The 24138-nt window shown below is 37.8% G+C and overlaps 1 protein-coding gene across 1 annotated transcript in view; it reads right to left on the bottom strand.

The window, feature by feature from the left end:
* CDADC1 (cytidine and dCMP deaminase domain containing 1) overlaps window positions 1–24138 on the bottom strand; it is a 157992-nt gene that overhangs the window by 80871 nt on the left and 52983 nt on the right. Inside the window, exon 5 of the mRNA XM_053708361.1 lies at window positions 8823–8872. Within this exon, the coding sequence (XP_053564336.1) occupies window positions 8823–8872 (50 nt within the window). The remainder of the gene's footprint in view (window positions 1–8822; window positions 8873–24138) is intronic.

Raw genomic sequence — 24138 nt, 5'->3', positions numbered from 1 at the left:
AAGCACATTCCCTGAGACAGGTGATCCTGAGACGACCACCAGAGAAGAGAATCTCTGGTTTTTTGGTCCAGTTGTATTTGAGGAGACAAAACTGCATAATCCCCATTCCACTGTTTGAGCATGCACAGTTGCAGTGGTCTGAGATGAATTCGGGCAAAAGGGACAACGTCCATTGCCGCAACCATTAATCCGATTACCTCCATGCACTGAGCTACAGAAGGCCGAGGAATGGAATGAAGAACTCGGCAAGTAGTCAAAAGCTTTAACTTCCTGACCTCCGTCAGAAAATTTTTCATTTCTACCGAGTCTATTAGTGTTCCCAGGAAGGGAACCCTTGTGAGCGGGGACAGATAACTTTTTTCGACGTTCACCTTCCACCCGTGAGACCTTAGAAAGGCCAGAACAATGTCCGTATGAGCCTTGGCTATGGGAAAAGACGACGCCTGTATTAAGATGTCGTCCAGATAAGGTGCTACTGCAATGCCCCGCGGTCTTAGTACCGCCAAAAGGGACCCTAGCACCTTTGTGAAAATTCTGGGAGCAGTGGCCAAACCGAAAGGAAGGGCCACGAACTGGTAATGCTTGTCCAGAAAAGCGAACCTTAGGAACTGATGGTGATCTTTGTGGATAGGAATATGTAGGTACGCATCCTTTAGATCCACGGTAGTCATATATTGACCTTCCTGGATCATCGGTAAGATTGTCCGAATGGTTTCCATTTTGAATGATGGAACTATGAGGAATTTGTTTAGAATTTTTACATCCAGGATTGGCCTGAAAGTTCCTTCCTTTTTGGGAACTACAAACAGGTTTGAGTAAAACCCCAGTCCTTGTTCTGCAATCGGAACTGGATATATCACTCCCATCTTTAATAGATCTTCTACACAGCGTAAGAACGCCTGTCTCTTTGTCTGGTCTGAAGACAAACGAGAAATGTGGAACCTTCCCCTTGGAGGAGAGTGCTTGAATTCTAGAAGATATCCCTGAGCAACGATTTCTAATGCCCAGGGATCTGGAACATCTCGTGCCCAAGCCTGAGCAAAAAGAGAGAGTCTGCCCCCTACTAGATCCAGTCCCGGATCGGGGGCTACCCCTTCATGCTGTCTTAGTAGCAGCCGCAGGCTTCTTGGCCTGTTTACCCTTGTTCCAGCCCTGCAAAGGTTTCCAGGTTGCTTTAGGCTGTGAAGCGTTACCCTCTTGCTTTGCGGTTGCAGAGGTTGAAGCAGGGCCGCTCCTGAAGTTGCGAAAGGAGCGAAAATTAGCCTTGTTTTTGGCCTTAAACGGTCTATCTTGCGGGAGGGCATGGCCCTTTCCCCCAGTGATATCCGAAATAATTTCTTTCAACTCAGGACCAAAAAGGGTTTTTCCCTTGAAAGGACTATTTAGTAATTTTGTTTTGGACGACACGTCAGCCGACCATGATTTGAGCCAAAGGGCTCTTCGCGCCATAATGGCAAAACCAGAATTTTTCGCCGCTAACTTAGCTAATTGTAAGGCGGCATCTGTGATAAAAGAATTAGCCAGCTTTAGAGCATGAAATCTATCCATGACTTCGTCATATGAAGTCTCTCTCTGGAGCGACTCCTCCAGCGCCTCAAACCAGAAAGCCGCTGCAGTAGTTACAGGAATAATGCAGGCAATCGGTTGAAGAAGGAAACCTTGTTGAACAAATATTTTCTTTAGTAAACCTTCTAATTTTTTATCCATAGGATCTTTGAAAGCACAACTGTCTTCTATTGGTATGGTTGTGCGCTTGGCTAGTGTTGAAACAGCTCCCTCTACCTTAGGGACCGTCTGCCACGCGTCCCGCCTGGGGTCAGTTATGGGGAACATTTTCTTAAAGATAGGGGGGGAACAAAAGGTACACCTGGTCTCTCCCACTCCCTAGTTACAATATCCGCCACCCTCTTCGGGATCGGAAACGCATCAGTGTATACAGGGACTTCTAGAAACTTGTCCATTTTACACAATTTTTCAGGGACCACCATGGGGTCGCAATCATCCAGCGTAGCTAAAACCTCCTTAAGCAGTACGCGGAGGTGTTCCAGCTTAAATTTAAACGCTACGAAATCTGATTCTGCCCGCTGAGAAACCTTTCCTGTGTCAGAAATTTCTCCCTCGGACAGCATATCCCTCACTGCCACTTCAGAGTGTTGTGAGGGTACAACGGATAAATCATCCAAAGCTTCTGATTGCTCATCCTCTGTTCTTAAAACTGAGCTATCATGCTTTTTAGGAAAAACTGGCAGTTTGGATAGAAATGCCGCAAGGGAATTATCCATGACTGCTGCTAATTGTTGTAATGTAATAGGGGCCAATGCGCTAGAGGTACTAGGCATCGCTTGCGCGAGCGTAACTGGTGTCGACACATGGGGAGAGGAAGGTGGACTATCCTCGTTACCTTCCGTTAAAGAATCATCTTGGGCTACATTTTTAAGTGTCACTGCATGGTCTTTAAAATGCTTAGATACCTTAGCACACTTTAAACACAAATGTAAAGGGCGTTCCGCCATGGCAATTAAACACATAGAACAACGTCTATCTGTAGGCTCAGACATGTTAAACAGACTTAGACAGCACTCAAATACAGAAAAATAAAATTTTAGAAAAAACGGTACTGTGCCTTTAAATAATAAAAAGCGCACACTTTTTTACTAAATCTCAAAAAATAACACAATCTTTATGAAATTTTCACCATATGATCCTAATGCTTTGAAATGATTGCACAGTGAATTTCAAGTCAATTAACCCCTTAATGCCCAAACCGGAGCAAACTAAAGCTGGCAACCGGTTGTCAAACTACAGCACCATGCCACAGCAATCTGCTGTGGCCCTACCTTCCTTGGGGATTAGTTTTGATCGAAAATAAGCCTCTATGAAGTCCTCAAGTAATCTTTGGACCCTCCACGTGAAGCTGCATGAAGCTGTCTGCAATATCAACTGCGCAACTGAGGCGCGAAATCTAGGCCCCCTCCCTCACCACTCTGGAGTTGTGGGGCCTTCACAAGCCTAAATAGGTGTCTAAATATATGCCATGTGGAATAAACCCCATAAAAACGTTCCAAATGTAATAAAAACTTGTAAAAAGGATCAGATTTTTGTTATAAAATAATCGATTGCCCCTTAATAGTGTCCACCAGAGTTTTGAGCCCTTTTAATTAAGCCTTCCTTCTATACTAAGTCTCAGAATATGGCTTACCTTCCCCACATGGGGATTCTTGTCAGTCTTCTAGCATTACTAAGTCTTGACTAGAAAAAGATGACTGAACATACCTTATAGCAGTTAAGCCTGCAAACTGTTCCCCCCAACTGAAGTTTTCTGGTACTCATCAGTCCTGTGTGGGAACAGCAATGGATTTTAGTTACAACATGCTAAAATCGTTTTCCTCTCAGCAGAAATCTTCATCACTTTCTGCCACAGAGTAAATAGTACAAACCGGCACTATTTTAAAATAACAAACTTTTGATTGAAGAAATAAAAACTACAAATCTAACACCACATTCACTTTACCCTCCCGTGGAGATGCTACTTGTTAGTGCGGCAAAGAGAATGACTGGGGGGGCGGAGCCTGAGGGGGAGCTATATGGACAGCTCTGCTGTGTGCTCTCTTTGCCACTTCCTGTAGGGAATGAGAATATCCCACAAGTAAGGATGAATCCGTGGACTGGATACACCTTGTAAGAGAAAAATGACATACATTCTGGGCTCACACATCTGCTTCGGCCGCAAGCAGACTGATATAGTATGCCAAGGGGTACTGGGATGTCAGCATATAGAGGTCTCCATTCTAAGTCTAAGTGCTAATCTATTCTAGACTAATTGGAGCTTTCTGAGGGGCTATTTACATCCAAAGATCTGGCTAGGAACGTGAAATCCTCTGATTATTTATATTGTTATAGTAAGTAGCCAGCTGTTGAGATATAATATTGGAGGTAGTCTGAGATATCTGATAAACCATTAGAGAATTGAAAAAGGAAATAACTAAACTATATGGGTAAAACAGGGTTACAATGCATATGAAAATATAGGATTGCTTGTCCATATCAGGGTAGCAGTAAGGCTAAACCATTTTACAGCATACAAATGACTCAGACTATAGGTAGTCGTCATGCAAGTATGTTAACAAGTCCACTAAACTGAGCTGCAATGCAAGTCATTCTATGGGCTCAAACAGCAACTTGTATAAAACAGGATTAGATCCATTAACATTCTAGCGACAGAACTTTCTAGCATTTATACAATATTTAGTGAAAGGGAGTTCTGATATAGTGCTTCATACATGAATAGTACTAGCCTGCTCCGAAGTGGAACAATCAGCTTATGAAGCATGGGAAGCATATTGGAGGCACTGAAAAAAGGTGGAACTATTAAATGAATAAACAACAGGTCCATCCGGCAGTAGTGTTGCCCTTATGTGCCAAAATAAATAGGGTGGTATCAGCAAGTGTCTCATGGGTTACAATTCAAAAGGAGAGAGTTGTAAGTAAATGGGGAATTTATCTCCCGCCTACTGTAAGAAGACCTGCTGTCCTAGCTAACGCCGACTGCATTACGGGGACAGTAGAAGGAGCGCCTAGCACGCCATAAGTGTAACCAAATTTGTTTATACAGTCACTGTACTCGTTGCTCCTATATAATTCAGTGCCCTAGCGTGGAGATCCAGTAAGGCCAATGCTACAGGCCCCTGTGTTGAAAGATCCATACTGTGACACTTATCTGCTGAATGGTCAGGGACAGTAGAGCTCGTGGTGGCCTCCTCAGCTTCTCCACCATAACCTTGCTGCCAATCTGTTGTGTTCATCCGTTGCTGCTGATCTCGGTTGTCATCAGTAGCCCGTGGGGCATTTACAATCTGTTCTGGCTCAGATTGAGCTAATTTGGCCCTCTCCCAAACCATCTGCCTAACCTTAGGCTTCAAAGCTGGAACGACCCCTGGAGCTGCCCGAACAATGCACTGTGTGTCTGCACTTGCAGTTCCTCAACACACTGCCATCATGCTCCTCTCAAGGCGCAAAAATGGTTGCGTAGTAGGCTTTGTAGCGTATCCAAAAAGGTATAGCTGAAAAGTGCCATTGTACTTGTATCTCATTTCTTCCTCTGCAAGATCTTGAAAATGGCCGCTCCACGGAACACCCGTAGAAGGGCCCCACTTAAGAATCGGAATTTCGCTAGCTGCAGATGTCTTCTAGATTCCGGGCTTCACATTTAGGATCCTTGAGTCTCTGACCATATAGTGTTTTAAAATCTGGGCTGATTTGAGCGGTCAATTGTATACTTAAGAGTAGTAAGTTGTTAGAGCTATATTAGCATGCGACCGCTCCGTTTCAGTGTTGGCTCTGCCCCCCCTATAAAAGTATGTTTAAAAGTAAACTTTGTTGCCATTTAGAAATAAAAAAGATTGATTTACTTGACATTGGGGACTTTGTTGGTGATATTGTATACTTATATCAGCAAGAAATGTTATCAAAACAGTATCTTGCTCCAAAGATATAACAGTGTTAATGACAAGTTATCTTTTGCCAACTGTATAGCAGTGTTAAATGAAAAGTTATCTTGTGCCAATGGTATAGCAATGTTAAATGACAAGTTATCTTGTGCCAATGGTATAGCAATGTTAAATGACAAGTTATCTTGTGCCAATGGTATAGCAGTGTTAAATGACAAGGTATATTGTGATAACTGAATAGCAGTGTTAAATTAAAAGGTATCTTACGCCAAAAGTATAGCAGTGTCAAATGACAAGTTATCTTGTGCCAATGGTATAGCAGTGTTAAATGGCAAATTATCTTTTGCCAACTGTATAGCAGTGTTAAATGACAAGTTATCTTGTGCCAAAGGTATAGCAATGTTAAATGACAAGTTATCTTGTGCCAATGGTATAGCAGTGTTAAATGACAAGGTATATTGTGCTAACCGAATAGCAGTGTTAAATGAAAAGGTATCTTACGTCAACAGTATAGCAGTGTCAAATGACAAGTTATCTTGTGCCAATGGTATAGAAGTGTTAAATGACAAGTTATCTTGTGCCAACAGTAAGCAGTGTCAAATGACAAGTAATCTTGTGCCAATGGTATAGCAGTGTTAAATGACAAGTTATCTTGCGCCAATAGTATAGCAGTGTTAAATGACAAGGTATTTTTAACCAATGATATAGCAATTATATCTGAAATACTGAAATGTGGTGTCAGATATACTTTAAAACGGCCCATAAACAAGTCTCTATTTTTGTGCCTATGTCCTTTGCTACTAGAGGAGTGCCGCATGTGTAATATTGTCCAACGGGTCATTGAAAGAGAAAAGCATTTTTGAAAACTTGAAATTTGGAAGGTGCGCACACAGTATAATGCTAAAATTACACGAACATTAAACAGATGCGGATAATGATCACTTATGAACTTGGGAAATTCAATTTAAAAGCCAATGTACTATTAGTTTGTAAAAATGTTTTGAATAAATTAACATCTTGCATGCAGCAATGGGTTTTCAACAACCAAGCTTTCCCTGCCACTTACTTTATCTGGAGGAGAATACAGAAACCTTAATAGAACAGACATGACTTGTCCCAGTTTTTTTAACCACATTTATCATTGGTTTGAGTACCCTATTAAAGACATACTATATCTTCTGCTGAGCTCATTTAGGAAAAGATAGAAAAGTGATTCTACAGTGATCAAACAATGACTGTATACTATAGAATGTATCATAGTTACGCTTTTAAAGTCTAACATTTGCACTTTCAATTGTAGCAATTGGGAAACCAACAATTTAAATTACAGGAAAAATAGACTAAATAAATAATGTACATAGTAAAGTTATTTTACAACACATAATTAAACCTTATATTACAATCTCAAGCTGTTTATGCCCACTGTTTTTGATAAATTTGAAAATTAATTTATGTTTTTTCACTGAATGATAAATGGACTTCTAAGCATAAATTAAAAAAAATCTTTAAAATGAAAGTCAATACGAGTGTTTGTGAAACACTAGGATTGACCATTGAAACAAATAAAGGTGACTTTCATTCATGAAGTATAAAACACTTCATACTGAAAGCTCCATTATTTGTTTCAAGCGTTGCCACACTGAGCTGCAAAGGCAGCCCACGGCAGAACGCTGTTTTGCTTAAGAGGTGATGTTTTCACCTCTTAGCCAGTAGCCATGCGGGAAATCTGGCTTGTCTCCCTGTGGCACCGGAATTCCTGCACGCTATTTGCTAAGAGGTAGAAAACGTCACCTCTCAAGCAAAATAGCGTTCTGCCGTGGGGCTGCCTGAGCAGCTCAGTACGGCAACACTTTAAAAAAATAAATGAACTTTCAGCATGAAGTATTTTATACTTCATGAATGAAAGTGCCCTTTATTTGTTCCAATGGTAAATCCTAGCGTTTCACAAATGCTAGGATTGACTTTCACTTTAATGACCCTTAAAGGGACAGTCTATTGCAAATGTTTATTGTTTAAAAAGATAGATAATCCCTTTATTACCCATTCCCAAGTTTTGCACAGAAAACATGGTTATATTAATATACTTTTTACCTCCGTGATTATCTTGTATCCTCCTTGATCACATGACTTTTTATTTATTGACGTGCATTATCTATTGACTTGCATTTTAGCCAATTAATCATAAATAACTCCACGGGCATGAGCACAATGTTATCTATATGGCCCACATAAACTAGCAGTCTCCTGTTGTGGAAAGCAAATAAAATGCATGTGATAAGAGGTTGTCTGTAGTGGCTTCGAAACAGGCAGAACTTTAGAGGTTTAAATGTTATAAAGTATATTAATATAATAATGTTGGTTGTGCAAAGCTGGGGAATGGGTAGTAAAGGCTTTATCTATCTTTTTGAACAATAACAATTTTGGTGTTGACTGTCCCTTTAAACTGTCACATTATTATTGAATTATTAATATTAAAGAGAGAGTCTAAATTATTTCTTGCACAGTGATAAAGGAAAATTAAAGGGACAGTCAAGTGCAAAAATGTTTTTCATGATTCAAATTGGGCATGTAATTTTAAACAACTTTCCAATTTACTTTTCTCACCAATTTTGCTTTGTTCTCTTGGTATTCTTAGTTGAAAGCTAAACCTAGGAGGATCATATGCTAATTTCTTAGACCTTGAAGGCCGCCTCTAATCTAAATGCATTTTGACAGTTTTTCACCACTAGAGGGAGTTAGTTCATGTATTTCATATAGATAACATTGAGCTCATGCACGTGAATTTACCGAGGAGTGAGCACTGATTGGATAAAATGCAAGTCTGTCAAAAGAACTGAAATAAGGGGGCAGTCTGCAGAGGCTTAGATACAAGGTAATTACAGAGGTAAAATGTGTATTATTATAACTGTAGTGGTTATGCAAAACTGGGGAATGGGTAATTAAGGGATTATCTATCTTTTAAAACAACAACAATTCTGGTGTTGACTGTCCCTTTAAACTGCTGAGTACAACTAAAGTTTAATGTCCCTTTAACATTGCCTATTTATATATTTTTTATATTTGGTCATAGTGTGGTACGGCCAATCCATTGCTCCAGTATTTTCGTGGCTGTATGTAATGGTTGCAGGGCTACTTAGGAATACAATTATTAATATAACAAATCAGCATTTTGATGAGCGGTACCTCTCAAAAGGCATTTCTGGGGTAAGTATCTATAATAATGCTGTGCAAAGAATATTAGCTGTTCCTTTAACCATTTTGTTATGAAAAGGCATCTTCCTTTATCAGTTTGATTTGTTTATTTTTGTTAACTGCTCATAGACTGACACTGGAGCTAAAAAAAACACTAAACACTAGCAAAACATTTGTACTTACGGGTTTCCGCTCTGCCCAGATTATGGCTCCAACTCCTATTTTGTGATCTTCTAAATAATAAAAAAAAAAAAAAAAAAACTGTTTAGTGGCAGCTGAAATTTCCTCCCAAAATAACATAGTACTCAGTTAGCTTTCCAGGACTGTGTTTTATTATTTAAAAGGGAAACTGTTTTCCAAAATGAGTTTTGAGCATTACCTCCTCCCCCCCAACACTTCAAACTCATTAACCAAGATTCTATTAAAATGTCATCTCTATATGAAACAGAAGCAAATAAACATGTTAAAAGTATGGTTTGCATCAAAAGTGGTTTACATTTGAACAGATACTAGCAGTAATGCATGTCATATACCTAGATAGGTATTCTATAAACCATGATAATCTGAGTTATACCTTAATTGGGGGAGGGGAAGTGTTCGCTCATGTGAATCTTCTAATCCTACAATACAGGCTAAACAATGCTGCTGTAACACTATTTTCTTTCCAATGGCATGGAGAGTCCACAAATCCATTCCAATTACTAGTGGGAATTCAACTCCTAACAAGCAGGAGGAGGCAAAGAACACCCCAGCAGAGCTGTTAAGTGTCACTCCCATTACCCATAATCCCCAGTCATTCTTTGCCTTTATCATCGGGAGGATGTGAGAAGATGGTGTCTGAAGATATTTAATCCTTTAATGGGTACTTTTCCCTGCAGGTTTGGGGCTATGGTGTGTCCATGTAATCCTCTTTAGTAAGAGTAATGGTGACTTTTAGCAGTTGGAAGACGGCGAGGTAATCCTTGCTTATCTTCCAACATTTATGCTACCCCTAAATAGAAAACCAAGGTTGGTTACTCTGTTTTTCTTTTTCTACAGGTCCCTATCAGAGGTTGGTGACTCTGTCACACCTTAGAAGATATTACCGGCTCTTCATCTAGATCCGCAGGCAAGTGCTTCCCTTCTAGGTGGGAAGGAACAGCACTCTAGGGGTTAATTCCACTGTGGATATTTCTTGGGGCAGAAATTATCTTTATAGGTAGAGATATTTTTTACAAAAAATTGATTTATTGGGCACTGTATCTGCTATAGACGTGATAACTTATATAGCTAATTATATGTTACAAGGCTGGCATGAGAGGGTTAATAATTTATTCTGTGGAACACATAATATTTATTTATTGTGTAGGAAGGTGTATATACATAAATGAGGACTTATTTTTATTCCATTCAGATAGCTAATTTAGATCATGCCGTTTTTTGTCTGTGGCGGTTTCTTTAGTCAGCGCGGTCACGTGACCTTCCTCCGCGCGTTTTTCGGCTTTCTCTGTACAGCCGAGTGAAGAGCGGAGTGTTTGTTGGGCTGCTATAGGAGTTGTCTAATCCGGATTTTGCACATAGCTTGGTGATCGAGTCTATGATCCTTCAGCTAGTGGGTAATTCTGTTCTGGTCACTGGAGGGTAAGTCCTCAGCAGAGCTGACAGTTTATTTTGTGAGAATCGATTGGGGATCCAATTAATATTTTGCCTACATATATATAAAATGGGTTTTGAGGTTATTCTTTAAAAAAAAAAAAAAAAAAAAAAAATAAATAAAGAATTTCTTTTTTATTGGCTCTTAGTTTTTTATTTTTTGTGGGACCAATTGCCTAACGTTATGGACCCTGATACTAACTTAAGTGTGTCATTTGATAAATGTTTTTACTGCTTGGAGGCTCAAATTATTCCTCCTGTGCAGCTTCTGTCTAAAAGTAAAAATTCCCTCTCCCTCTCAGAACCTAATGTCTCTCAGGATAATGTTGTCCGTGCTGCGCAAATAACCTCTGCAGTTTCTGCAGCTTTATCAGCCTTTCCTATGGCTGGTAAGAGAAAGAGGAAATATAAGAATATATCTAATACAAAGAATTCTGACTCTGCTAAGTCTGCGTTAGTCAGTCTCTCTCAGTTATCTGAGGAGGATAACTCCTCCTAATCCTACAATACTTTCTTGTTGTACTGGTTGAGAAGTGTTAACAGGTTAGCTTATGAGACAGCCTCCTGAGAGAATTACGAATTGTAACAGGGCTGTCTCTTCTTCCTGGACTTTCAAAAAATGAGGCTTCTGTGGAGCACATCTGCAAGGCGGCTGCTTGGTCCTCATTGCATACCTTTTCCAAATTCTACAAATTTTATACTTTTGCCTCGGCTGAGGCTTCCTTTGGGAGAAAGGTTCTTCAAGCTTTGGTGCCTTCTGTTTAGGTCCACCTGTCTTGTTTTCCTTCCCTTCCATGCTGTGCCCTCTAGCTTGGGTATTGGTTCCCAATAGTAAATGGAATGGATTTGTGGACTCTCCATGCCATTGTAAAGAAAACAAAATGTATGCTTGCCTGATAAATTTCTTTCTTTCCTAGCATGGAGAGTCCACACCCTGCCCTTTATTTGAGTTTAGACAGCTTTTTTTAGATAAACCTCAGGCACCTCTATACCCTTGTGTCATCTTCTTTTTCCATTTTCCTTCGGCCGAATCACTGGGGATTATGGGTAATGGGAGTGACACTTAACAGTTCTGCTGGGGTGTTCTTTGCCCCCTCCTACTGGCCAGGAGTTGCATTTCCACTAGTAATTGGAATGGATTTGTAGGCTCTCCATGCCAGGAAAGAAAGAATGTATCAGGTAAGCATACATTTTGTTTTCAACTTGGTGGTAGCATCTTCTGAAAAACTGCAGTTTCCAAGTAGGAAACAGACGGTGATTGGTGGCTAAATGTGATTGACGCTCCACCGTGTCCTTCTCAGGAGCTGTATTGTTTGTAGCTCCCAAGCAAGTATTTACCTATGTGTTTTAACATCCTTGAAGGAGATACATACATAGTAAGCTATGGTATTAATGCAAAATAAAAATATAACATGCTTTAACAAATTGGCAGATATAGAAACATTCACAAATTTATTAATGTAGTTAAGTAGGAAAAAAGACTTGTTATTCTAGTAAGACTGGGCTCTGTCCACACTGCAAGATTACAGACATGATCAGTAAATGCAGTAGATTCGCATAATCAACAAATGCATGATAAAAAGAGAATGCAATAACACTTAGGACCAGATTACCAGTGGAGCACTAACAGTTACGAACGAGCGATAAGGGATATATTGTGTGCGTTTGCGCATGTCGGGTTTTTCGCTCGTATTACAAGTTGAAAGTAAACGCGATCGTTTAAGTGCAATTCAAGTTAACGCTAGTCAGGTTTGCATCCTCAGATCTCTGTTTGCATAACAAAAAAGTTGCACAAAACACATCAAAATGACATATAACAGTACAGTTACACTCATAATAACACTATCTAATAAAAAATATTAAAAAGAAAATATTGCACAAAAAAGTTATAAGGGCTCAAAGATATGAGATCTTAGGTGTTTGAGAAAAAAAAGCAGGCAAAGGGCTTTAACATTTAACATAGACAAACATACATATACATCTCTAAAGTTGTATTTGTATGTATATATATATATATATATATATATATACACGCATACACACACACACATGTAAACACATAAATACATATGTACACATATATAGACATTTATATATGTGCATAGGAGCCCTTTGCAGTTAAAGGGACAGTCTACACCAGAATATTTATTGTTTAAAAAGATAGATAATCCCTTTATTACCTATTCCCTAGTTTTGCATAACCAACACAGTTATATTAATACACTTATCTTGTATCTAAGCCTCTGCAAACTGCCCCTTTTTCAGTTCTTTTGAAAGACTTGCATTTTAGCCAATCAGTGCTGGCCCCTAGGAATTCCACGTGCGTGAGCACATTGTTATCTATATGAAAGAAATGAACTTACACCCTCTAGTGGTGAAAAGATGTCAAAATGCCCTGAGCTAAGAGGCGGCCTTCAAGGGCTTAGAAATTAGCATATGAACCTCCTAGATTTAGCTTTCAACTAAGAATACCAAGAGAACAAAGAAAAATTTGTGATAGAAGTAAATTGGAAAATTGTTTAAAATTACATGTCCTATCTGAATAATGAAAGTTTGTTTTGGACTTGACTGTCACTTTAACTAGATGAAAACATGAAAAAACATATTTATGCAATATTCATATTTAATAAAGGTTTTAAATATGTATTTACTGTAGATATTTCATATTCCTATGCTCTGCACATAGCAGAATATGTTCTAAGTATATATATATATATATATATATATATATATATATATATATATATATGTATAAATATATATTGTACCAAAAATTCATCAGATATATGTACAAATATTTATTTATGAATAAATAGAACATATCCTTCTATTTGAAGAACATTCAAATTTGAAATATTCATAGTTTCATGTCGGGTTAGCTCACATGAGAATATGCTACCGGGCTTGAGCGCGATATTGTATATTTGGCTTTTTGCGCTCATCAGGTTAGCTCAAAAGCATTAAAATAGCGCTCCACTTGTAATCTGGCCAGGAATGCAACGAAATTAAAATTCTAGACCAAAACCGAAAATTCAGAATGCCCTTGGCCAAAAATCGAAAATTACTTTTTTAAACAAATGATTTTAAACGCCTATATAAAGTCTTTTGTAAACATGTTTCTTAGGCAACTAATTTGAATAAAAAACAAAACAAAACAAAAAACAGTAAAATAAACGTACAGAGTAAATAACCTGACAGGTGATTGGCTATTTCAGTTTGGACAGTGACAGCAGGGCCTGTCAAATCTTTCTTCACAACCCATGATCAGCTGTGTGGAATTTTATAAATAAAATAAATTCCCAATATCTACACAGCATTCCTGCAATATGAGATTGCTTATCAGGCCACTACATAGCAACAGAGGTCCGTGGTGTAGCCAGCATTAACATAAAGTGATTTATCCGATTCCTGCGAAGCAAAGGCTCGGAATCTCTGACAGGGCTTCCAATGTCAGACAGATAAACCTTCCGCTTCTCAAGTTAAGGAGTTCTCCTTACCAGTCTCCTCCTATCCTGTGTCTTTTTTTGTTGTTGCCGCTGTTAGATTCCCATCTGAGCCAGTCAAGATGGGGGGGCCTATGACAGTCAGCGAGGATTGGTCATATTTCTGTCTCTCAAACAGGAGTTATAACAGTGCCCGGCCTCTCTTGTCAGGAAACAAAGCAAATAGAAACCTCTGATCACCTGCTCTTTTCAATCTAAACCTCCATCACAAACCAGCTTCCCCCATCTGCGGATCCAGTTCCAATATAGACACAAATGTCTCGGTTTCTTTTTTTATTATTATTTTTACGTGTAAATCCAATGAATATGCGTGTTGTATATCCCGACAGAGGTAGCGCTGCGGCTGCTGTGGGAGTTGGCAGATCTTCGGTTCCTGGCCTTACTTGTAGAGAAGGGGGGGGAGTAATTAACAGTCAGTTTGCCCCTCTTTCGGCTGAAATGGGATTGGCCCATTTTTGGACGAAAAGTTTGGTTGCCAAAATTTGGTGCATCCCTAAATCTGGCCCTTATTCTGAACTTCAAATGAGTAGTAGATTTTTTTCTGACAAATGTCAAAGTTATGTATATTTCCCCTCCTCCTGTATCATGTGACAGCCAACAGCCAATCACAAATGCATATACGTATATTCTGTGAATTCTTGCACATGCTCAGTGGGAGCTGGTGACTCAAAAAGTGTAAATATAAAAAGACTGTGTACATTTTGTTAATGGAAGTAAATTGGAAAGTTGTTTAAAATTGCTGCTCATTCTGAATCATGACTTGAATGTCCCATAGAGAACACTGGCTGATGTCAAAACTGTCAAAGACATCTATAGAGATAACATCAGTGCATATGATAGTGTTCAGATTTGGCCTAGGTAAGGGGTGGTGCATCAATGGAATGACTGCCCAAGATGGCATTCACAAAATATTTATTGGCACTCTAAGCAAACAATATGCTGTTTGGTTTCATTGGCTGCAATTGTAGCTCTTAATATATTATTTTTCTTATAAACTCATGCTATATACAGTGGGGCAAAAAAGTATTTAGTCAGCCACCAATTGTGCAAGTTCTCCCACTTAAGAAGATGAGAGAGGCCTGTAATTTTCATCATAGGTATACCTCAACTATGAGAGACAAAATGTGGAAACAAATCCAGACAATCACATTGTTTGATTTGGAAAGAATGTATTTGCAAATTATGGTGGAAAATAAGTATTTGGTCAATATCAAAAGTTTATCTCAATACTTTGTTATATATTCGTTTATATTTGTTGGCAATGACAGAGGTCAAACGTTTTCTGTAAGTCACAATTTTGTCACACACTGTTGCTGGTATGTTGGCCCATTCCTGCATGCAGATCTCCTCTAGAGCAGTGATGTTTTGGGGCTGTCGCTGGGCAACACGGACTTTCAACTCCCTCCAAAGGCTTTCTATGGGGTTGAGATCTGGAGACTGGCTTGGCCACTCCAGGACCTTGAAATGCTTCTTACAAAGCCACTCCTTTGTTTCCCGGGTGGTGTGTTTGGGATCATTGTCATGCTGAAAGACCCAGCCACATTTCATTTTCAATGCCCTTGCTGATGGAAAGAGGTTTGCACTCAAAATCTCACGATACATGGCCCCATTCATTCTTTCATGTACACGGATCAGTCATCCTGTTCCCTTTGCAGAGAAACAGCCCCAAAGCATGATGTTGCCACCCCTATGCTTCACAGTAGGTATGGTGTTCTTTGGTTGCAACTCAGCATTCTCTCTCCTCCAAACACGACGAGTTGTTTCTACCAAACAGTTCTACTTTGGTTTCATCTGACCATGGATCATCCAAATGCTCTCTAGCATACTTCAGATGGGCCCGGACATGTACTGGCTTAAGCAGGGGGACACGTCTGGCACTGCAGGATCTGAGTCCCTGGAGGCGTAGTGTGTTACTGATGGTAGCCTTTGTTACATTGGTCCCAGCTCTCTGCAGGTCATTCACTAGGTCCCCCCGTGTGGTTCTGGGATGTTTGCTCACCGTTCTTGTGATCATTTTGACCCCACGGGGTGAGATCTTGCGTGGAGCCCCAGATCGAGGGAGATTATCAGTGGTCTTGTATGTCTTCCATTTTCTAATTATTGCTCCCACAGTTGATTTCTTCACACCAAGCTGCTTGCCTATTGCAGATTCAGTCTTCCCAGCCTGGTGCAATTTTGTTTCTGGTGTCCTTCGACAGCTCTTTGGTCTTCACCATTGTGGAGTTTGGAGTGTGACTGTTTGAGGTTGTGGAAAGGTGTCTTTTATACTGATAACAAGTTCAAACAGGTGCCATTAATACAGGTAATGAGTGGAGGACAGAGGAGCCTCCTAAAAAAGAAGATACAGGTCTGTGAGAGCCAGAAATCTTGCTTGTTTGTAGGTGACCAAATACTTATTTTGCACCATAATATGCAAATAAATTCTTTACAAATCAGACAATGTGATTGTCTGGATTTGTTTCCACATTTTGTCTCTCATAGTTGAGGTATACCTATAATGAAAATTACAGGCCTCTCTCATCTTCTTAAGTGGGAGAACTTGCACAATTGGTGGCTGACTAAATACTTTTTTGCCCCACTGTATCAACAACATATTAATATTTTTACATATATTATGGAATTAAAAGAAAAAAAACCATTTTATTATTTCTTGAATTGCCCATTCCGATAATAAAATAAAAAAAAAGACAAAAGAAAAAGGCACTAAAGAGAATTTTTTGATAATCACCAATTTGGGCACATGCTCATAAACATTCACCACCCCACCAGATAAGCTTGTGCTTTGAACAGCGGGATTTAGGGGATAGGAAATTCTTAAAAGTAGTTCTTTACCATTACACCTTCTCACTCACATGCACTTCAAATGTTTTATTTGTGCTTTATTTGTTCATTTTGATACCAATAAAGTTCCTTGGTTGTCCAGTGTGAATGTATGATACCTCCTGGGCTTTCAGTTGGGTAATAAATATGAAAGAAATAGAAGTTAAAATTGTCTGGGGTGGGGGTTTCAATGAGCAGCAGATTATTTTCAGTGCCTAGAGCAGCATAAAAATTAGATACACCACCGATTAACAGGTCATAATTCAAAGCTGGATGGAAGAAAACAAAATTGAAACTGGTAGCTATCACTAACACAACTCTACTCCCTGAAATACTCCTTCATTCTGAAGTCTAGGAAAGACATAAAAGTGAATTCAAATGTGCAACCTACATGTCATGGACTGCTCAAGCAACTGTTGCTAGTGGATGCCCAAGAACATGGCCAACTGTAGAGTTCTGCTCAGAGGGTTGCACACACAAGTAACGTTAGCACAAATCTGTGATTCATTTTCAAAAAAGCTTAAATTGCAAATATAACCATATTGCAAAAGGAATTCTGAATTTCCCCATTTACATGTTACTACTCTGCATTTCAAATTCCCTTTTGTGTTCTTTTAACCATCTAATAAACCCATTAAATCTGCTATATATGACTCTTATCTCCTATATCAACCACCTGCACAACATTTCCAAATTCATATCTTCATAATACTAGACCCCAACAAAAATAGTACTAATTTACACTTGATTCTGCCAGACTTATCCACCTCACCTTATCAGCTGCCCTGTCTGCCAGACCTTTCAACAGCTTCACATATTTCAGCAGAACAGGTTTTAAAACTGCAACCCTAAGCTTTAATACCAGTTCCAACCATTTTACCCACAAAAAACAAATATGTTTTTACATTGACCAATTCCTCCAATTTTTAATGCATATTTTTATAAGCTAAAAGAAGCAAAGATCTACAATTCATGACCTCAAAAATCCAACAAACTATTCAGAAACTCCTCTTCTGAATAGTAAGACCTCCTTTTTTCAAATGATGGAGTGTGAGGTTGTGATATAGAATTCCTAAAATAAGACTAATGCTTTGAGAGGTGTGTCACGGTTATGACAATCATATATGGTAGATGGATGGATACAGGGCTACTTATTTGTACCTCTATGTATTGTCAGGAGAAAAAGAACCGGTATCCCACCCCCTGATCTTGTTCTATATAAATAAGGTTCTATCAAGTTATCACTGTTGCCACATTAATACCTGATAACCATCTGAACCCTTCAACCTCTTTATGTTATGCTTTACTGTTTTTAACCCCGTTTATTAAAATCAGTATTTTTACTACTAAAATTTAAACTACTGCTTGCTTATTATACCCCTCACATGAGAGTTTACTTCCATTTTTTCATATAAGGGATAATGTGTGTATTATATTCTCACTTTAGGGAATAGGGGCTCCTTTGAAGACACATACATACAGTAAACATATTCAGTAGGTTATTACCACTTTATAGCAATCACCTACTAATTATATGGGTATGAGACTCCTAACTGGAAAGAGGGGTTTCCCCCACACTCTCTTTAAATAGCAGTTGTTAACATATAGTGATCCCCTACAAATCAGAGGAGCATGTGACCCCTCATATCAAATGTTGCACACTCTTTTCATTAAAGCAGAGGGATAGAGAGCGGCTGCATAATAGTAATTCTTCCCATTCACAACTTTGTTTTATTTGGTATCTAGTGGGGCAGGTGATCACCACTTCTCACATAAATCACCTGCATCCGAGAGGGACAAGTGACACCTCACTTGAAAGAGGGAATTCTCCATTTTCAAATGAGGGTTAACTTGCCCCCACAGTAGTTTACTGTAATATTAGCACCTGCAGTAGCGATTAATCACCTGAACATGAGACCTCATTTCTTATGTTCCAGTAAATGGTGTGGGGGCTAAGGTAAGGTCTCTGTAAGATCCTCCCCTCTCCAAACCACTAGAAATGAAAACATACATCTGCCCTTAGACATCTTCTAATTCCATGTGAAGTTACCAAACACCTATGTCATACAGTATATAGTGTACAGCTGGCAGAGCCTGTGATGATGCTAGGCCTAATAGCTAGCTATTGGGAAAGTTCAGCCAATTAATAAATGACCCCCTCACAAGGGTGAAACTTTGTTGTCCTACATTTCTAGTGCAATGTAGAAAGACAGCAATGTGTCATCCTCTGTATTTAAGATGTTAAAAAATGCTAACATCATTAATGGTATTTTCCACATTAAAGAAACGTACATTTAACAGACCGTGCATTATTTTTTGTCGATATCACATTTCCAAAAATAATTTGCACTTACAGACCATAATAGTGGTCTCTAAAATAAATGGATATGTATGATTGTCTCAGTCTGATATTAAATAAATGTAGTTATACGGTACTTACTACTGAAGAGGTTACTGTCTACATCAGATAACATGGGGATATATAAGCACCTTATATTTGATAAGGATGAAAGAAAAATAAGCAACACAATTTAATAAAAAGGCAAACAATAAAGAGAGACTGACCTCAAAACAACTAGTTTTTATTGTGCAGTTTACCTAGCCTGGGACTTCAGTCTGCTTCATCCATCTCCTGGATAACTCATTTAAGCAGAATTTGCTCTGAATTGATTTATCCTCTCCACAAAGAAGAGTACAATTGGCCTATCAATCATGCCAGCCCGCTTCATTAAAAAGTGAACCTTAACATGATTTCTGCTGAAACTGGATCTATTTGATTGTGCCCATGATAGTTTGATTCCCAGATGTCTTAAGGCATCAAATGGAAGTAATGAAGTTTGGGATGTCCTTCTGCTTCTATCAATGTTCTTCCTTTATAACACTTAAAGCAATTTGAAAGGCGATATTGTTAATCTTAGCCATAAACATTGTTATATCTTTGCCATCTCATCCTCATTTATAGAAAGCACTGCTGTCTGTAGTCTGCTTATCTTTAAAAATAGTTTAAATAATTGTGGAAAATCTTGATTATTTTTAATCTCAGCTCTCATCTGGTACAAATGTTTGCCGGGATAAGAAATCTCTAGATAAATCTGCTGTTGTGGTCACAGAGTACTTTAAAGTAAACTGCACCTATAGATACAGATAAGGATGTCTTTTCAACATTATATAATTGATTTACTAACAAGAATGTTGTAAACATCTTTATGTTTCTTTATTAGACGCAGTAATGTTTTCACAGGGAAAAGGATTAAGTTGCCAACTATAGAACTTTAAGTGGAAAATTCCAATTATTCTAGCTTTGTTAAGAAATAATTCCCTTCCAGTCTTCCATCTTGCTTATCCCATTTCTCTAATTTAATGACACTTTTCATTTTTTCAATATTACTATTTACTTTTTTGTTTTGTATCTTTCAGCATCCAGCCTATAATGTCTTCTCAACAAAGATCACTGGCAGAACCAGTTTTTCTTTGCTCATGGTGTTTATTTACATTCTCAAGTTTTTCTTGGGCTTTAAGAAGCTTTACTGCAGTTTTCTGTTTTCATTAGACTGTTGGATCTTTGTGGCAAACAAAACAAAACAAAAAAAAGGTATTCTTGGGGGACTCTTCAGTATATCACTTGACATCTGCTGATATTGAACATATGGTCTCTAGTTGTCTTCTTACCCATTTTTTTTTAATTTTGTATTATTATTTACTTCTCTGTTTATGTTATATTAATTTGAAACAGTAAAGCCAGATTAATCCTAAATATTCATCTTTTTGTTTTTTAAAAAATCTTGGTTTTATTACATAACCATAAAATATTATCCCAAAATAGAGTAAGCAGGCTGATTAGTGGGTATAAAATAAAACGTACTAAAGGTAGACTGTGAAGATTAGTCTGCCGCTTTAATATTATCCTTAAGACGCGAAGAATTTAAAAAAAAGTTTAGAACCTTCTGAACCTCCCTCTAATAGAATAAGAAAAAAAAAGTAGGGACAATTCCAGCCTCAAACATAATTAATTTTACCCATCTAGGACACAGTGGTTGAAGAGAAAAGAGCATAAGGAGAGTCAAAGGACAAAAACAATTGATGATTATCAGAGGGAGAGCTTTGGAACAAATCATACTCTTTAAAACATTAAGGGACAGATAATCTATAGCTCTCTGCTCTGACAAGATCTGATGTCTAATCAGTATGGCAAATAAAATAATTTTAGAAAGGCAAATTTTAGATTTAAAGCTATTTATCCAGCTAGAAAATGATCTGGAAGTGAAGCAAAAACACATATATTGCAATATAACAACCCCCCCCAAATAAAAATATTTTGTGTGATTTCTTTCCATGCTTGCCCAGGGTCCAGTCAATATTAAAGACGGCCCTGAATGATTGTAATAATTATTGCAAACAAAAGGAAAGCATAAGTCCTCATTTAAAAGATGAATTTGAGGGAAACCTTTGATTGATGAAGCTTTAAGATATAATCACCAACTGTAAAAAGGGACAAGTCTGGAAGTTCAACTGTCAGGTAAAAAGGTATTTTGCAAAATGAAATATTGTCCATATGGAAAAGATGGAGATGGGTTTTTTCTTCTTGACAAAGCTCTTTATGGGAAAAAAATCCAACAAAATATTCTAGGCAATTGATGTGGAACTTTTTTTCTGTATTGGACCATTTTCCGCCTATAACAGTAGCACTGCATCTGCACCCTCAGCCAGTTTTACATGGGTTGAATGCTAAGATAATATCTGTAGCTCTGCCTTGCCTTTCCTAGCTTCCAGAAAGGTAGGCCACCATAACAGCTTCTCTTTGGCTCAAATGATAATTTGGTAGGATGTCAAATTCATAAACCCTTTGTACAGACTACAAATTTTAACCTCTGTAAAGCTTGATAATGCAATGGGACTGGGAAAAAGGCTTGAATTAAGAATGAGAGAAACCCAGCAATCTCAGCTAAATTCCTTAGGGAAATTAATCTTTTTTTAGTTGAGTTGTGGATATTTCTTTTACAATATTTTATTTTTGTCTTTTGGAATACTAAGAACAAGTGATATAATATTTACTGCAAACCTGAGGAATTGCATAATTCTTCTATGATCATTATGTATTGAAACAGATAAGCATCAGAGAGATCAAATGTCGTCAGCCATTTGTGGTCTTTCAAGCAATCTTGTAGAAGAAGCATTCAATCTATTTTGAAATTTGTTTTGATTTTATAATTTATAACTGGAAAAATGATCAGTTTTCCTTTCTTATTTGGAATAAATTGATCAAATAGCTGTCCCAAATGTAAGGGTCAATTTCTATAAGTTGTTTGCATCTGAGATCTGAACTTTCTTGATCTATTTGATCTTGGGTTGATTCAGGAAATGTTTTTGGATGGAAATGGCTTGGCCAGCCCATCTAATGGGTTCCCAATTTTTAGTAAACTTTGGAATGTCTGCCAGTTTTGAGGAAGAAAAAAAAAACGTAGCTGTAGGCTACATGCCTCTTGGCTTTCATATTTAATCAAGAGGCTAGAAGGATCGGCTATTGGAAATGAAAAAGTTTGAGGAAGAAAGTAAAAGGAAGAAAATATTGTTGTTAAGGTTGTGATTGTTGAGAGGAATAATAAGGTCTATTAGAGAAGTTTGGTCACACAGGGAATGAACCCCTACATTTCTTGGCCCTGTAAAAATATATTTGCTTTGATTCACATAAAGAACCCTATGGATTAAGGCTTTGTTGAAGGCTAAAAAAGTATTGGCATAATGCTGTTTTTCTTTCACCAACAAGTAAAGGCTTAGCTCTAGAGCTTAAAGGGACAGTCTAAATAGATAATCCCTTTATTACCCATTCCCCAGTTTTGCATAACCAACACTGTTATATTAATATACTTTTTACCTCTGTGATTACCTTGTATCTAAGAATCTTCTGACAGCCCCCTGATCACATGACTTTTTATTTATTATCAATTAACTTGCATTTTAGCCAATTAGTGCAGTGTCTGCCACAAGCCACGGGTGTGATCATAATGTTATCTATATGGCTCACATGAACTAGCACTCCCCTGTTGTGAAAAGCAAATAAAAAAGCATGTGATAAGAGGCGGCCTTCAAGGGCTTAAATTGGAAAGTTGTTTAAAATTGCATGCCCTATCTGAATCATGAAAGTTTAATTTTGACTAGACTGTCCCTTAAATTAATTGGTAGCAAAGTCAGTTACCTATGACTGATTGATTTTGAAAACGACTCTTTTGGATTTGGTATAAAAATGCATTGTTAGTATTACCAATGTTATACACCAACATTGAAACCACTTATGTACAGTATAATGTAGGGATCTATCATGGTCTGAGGAAAAATAGCATCCTCCTTTATCATATCCAGTAATTTATCAGAACCTTGAATTATTTTAATATCCTTTTCTACTCCCTTCTTATGAAAGGTACATCCACATTATCAGTTAAAATCAAAATACAAAACTAGGACTACACCATATAGTCAAATAAAAAAAAAATATTGAATACTTTTTATTGTATTAAAATTCTCAACGTACAAAATAAAACAGACATTCATTTGTAAAACAAGTTACAAATGCAAATGAATTTTGTCTGAAGTATGTTATTAATGAACAAATACAATTTTGTTCATAAGTTCAATTAATTTCCCTCTATATATTAAATATCAAATTTTGTATTCATTCATTAGTTTATTTAGTAAATGTAAAATTTTGAGACAAAATTAGTTCAAATTTGTTCTTCATTTTACAAACAAATTTAAACCAAAAAGGGCTGCTAAAGACTGAACAAAACAAAATAAAACAAACACACTAGAAAATATCCATACAAAGGATATATCCAAGAAGAAATTATACAATACTCAGATATGAAATATGAGCCTAACCCAGTGCTCAACAAATTTGTTCAAAATCTAGGAGCCAGGTATTTACTGTGTGTGTGTGTGTATATATATATATATATATATATATATATATATATATATATATATATATATATATATGTAACGAACAACCGGCTCAATACCATTGTTAGCCTGTTCTTTTTCGTTTTTTGGATAACGCCCGATTGGTAATAGTTTTATTTTTCAGCATATTCATAATCCCAAGCACACTGCTAATGTAGTGAAATCATATTTGGAGAGAAAAACAGCTGATAAAACATTAGAGGCCGATTTGGAGAGAAAAACAGCTGATAAAACAATAGAGGCCGTATGGGATCACCTGGACAGAGAAATAAATAAAAGACCACATAAATCTAAAGAAGAACTCTGGGAAGCACTGAAAGTGCTTAGAGGAATGTGGCTGCACCTCACTGACGAGGCCCATAGGAGGCCGAAACGATTGTCTGGGGTTGTCATGTTCCTTGTTCAGAGGAGAATTGCCTGGTATTTCGGGGCTGGACTGACCTTACTTGGCGGGATCAGACTGAAATACTTCAGGAAAGTTTTCTTCTGTGAAAAGCACACTGGTCTAAAAGAGGCTGCTTCCGGGTGGTAAATCGCCATAGAACAAGCCACTGAGCTGTTGTTCGTTCCTTTCCTTTGGCAAAATGGGT

The sequence above is a fragment of the Bombina bombina genome, chromosome 3 (assembly GCF_027579735.1).
Source record: "Bombina bombina isolate aBomBom1 chromosome 3, aBomBom1.pri, whole genome shotgun sequence".
In the NCBI taxonomy this organism is placed as follows: Eukaryota; Metazoa; Chordata; class Amphibia; order Anura; family Bombinatoridae; genus Bombina; species Bombina bombina.
The sequence above is the reverse complement of the archived record's forward strand: the minus strand, read 5'-3'. Positions and strand labels throughout refer to the sequence as shown.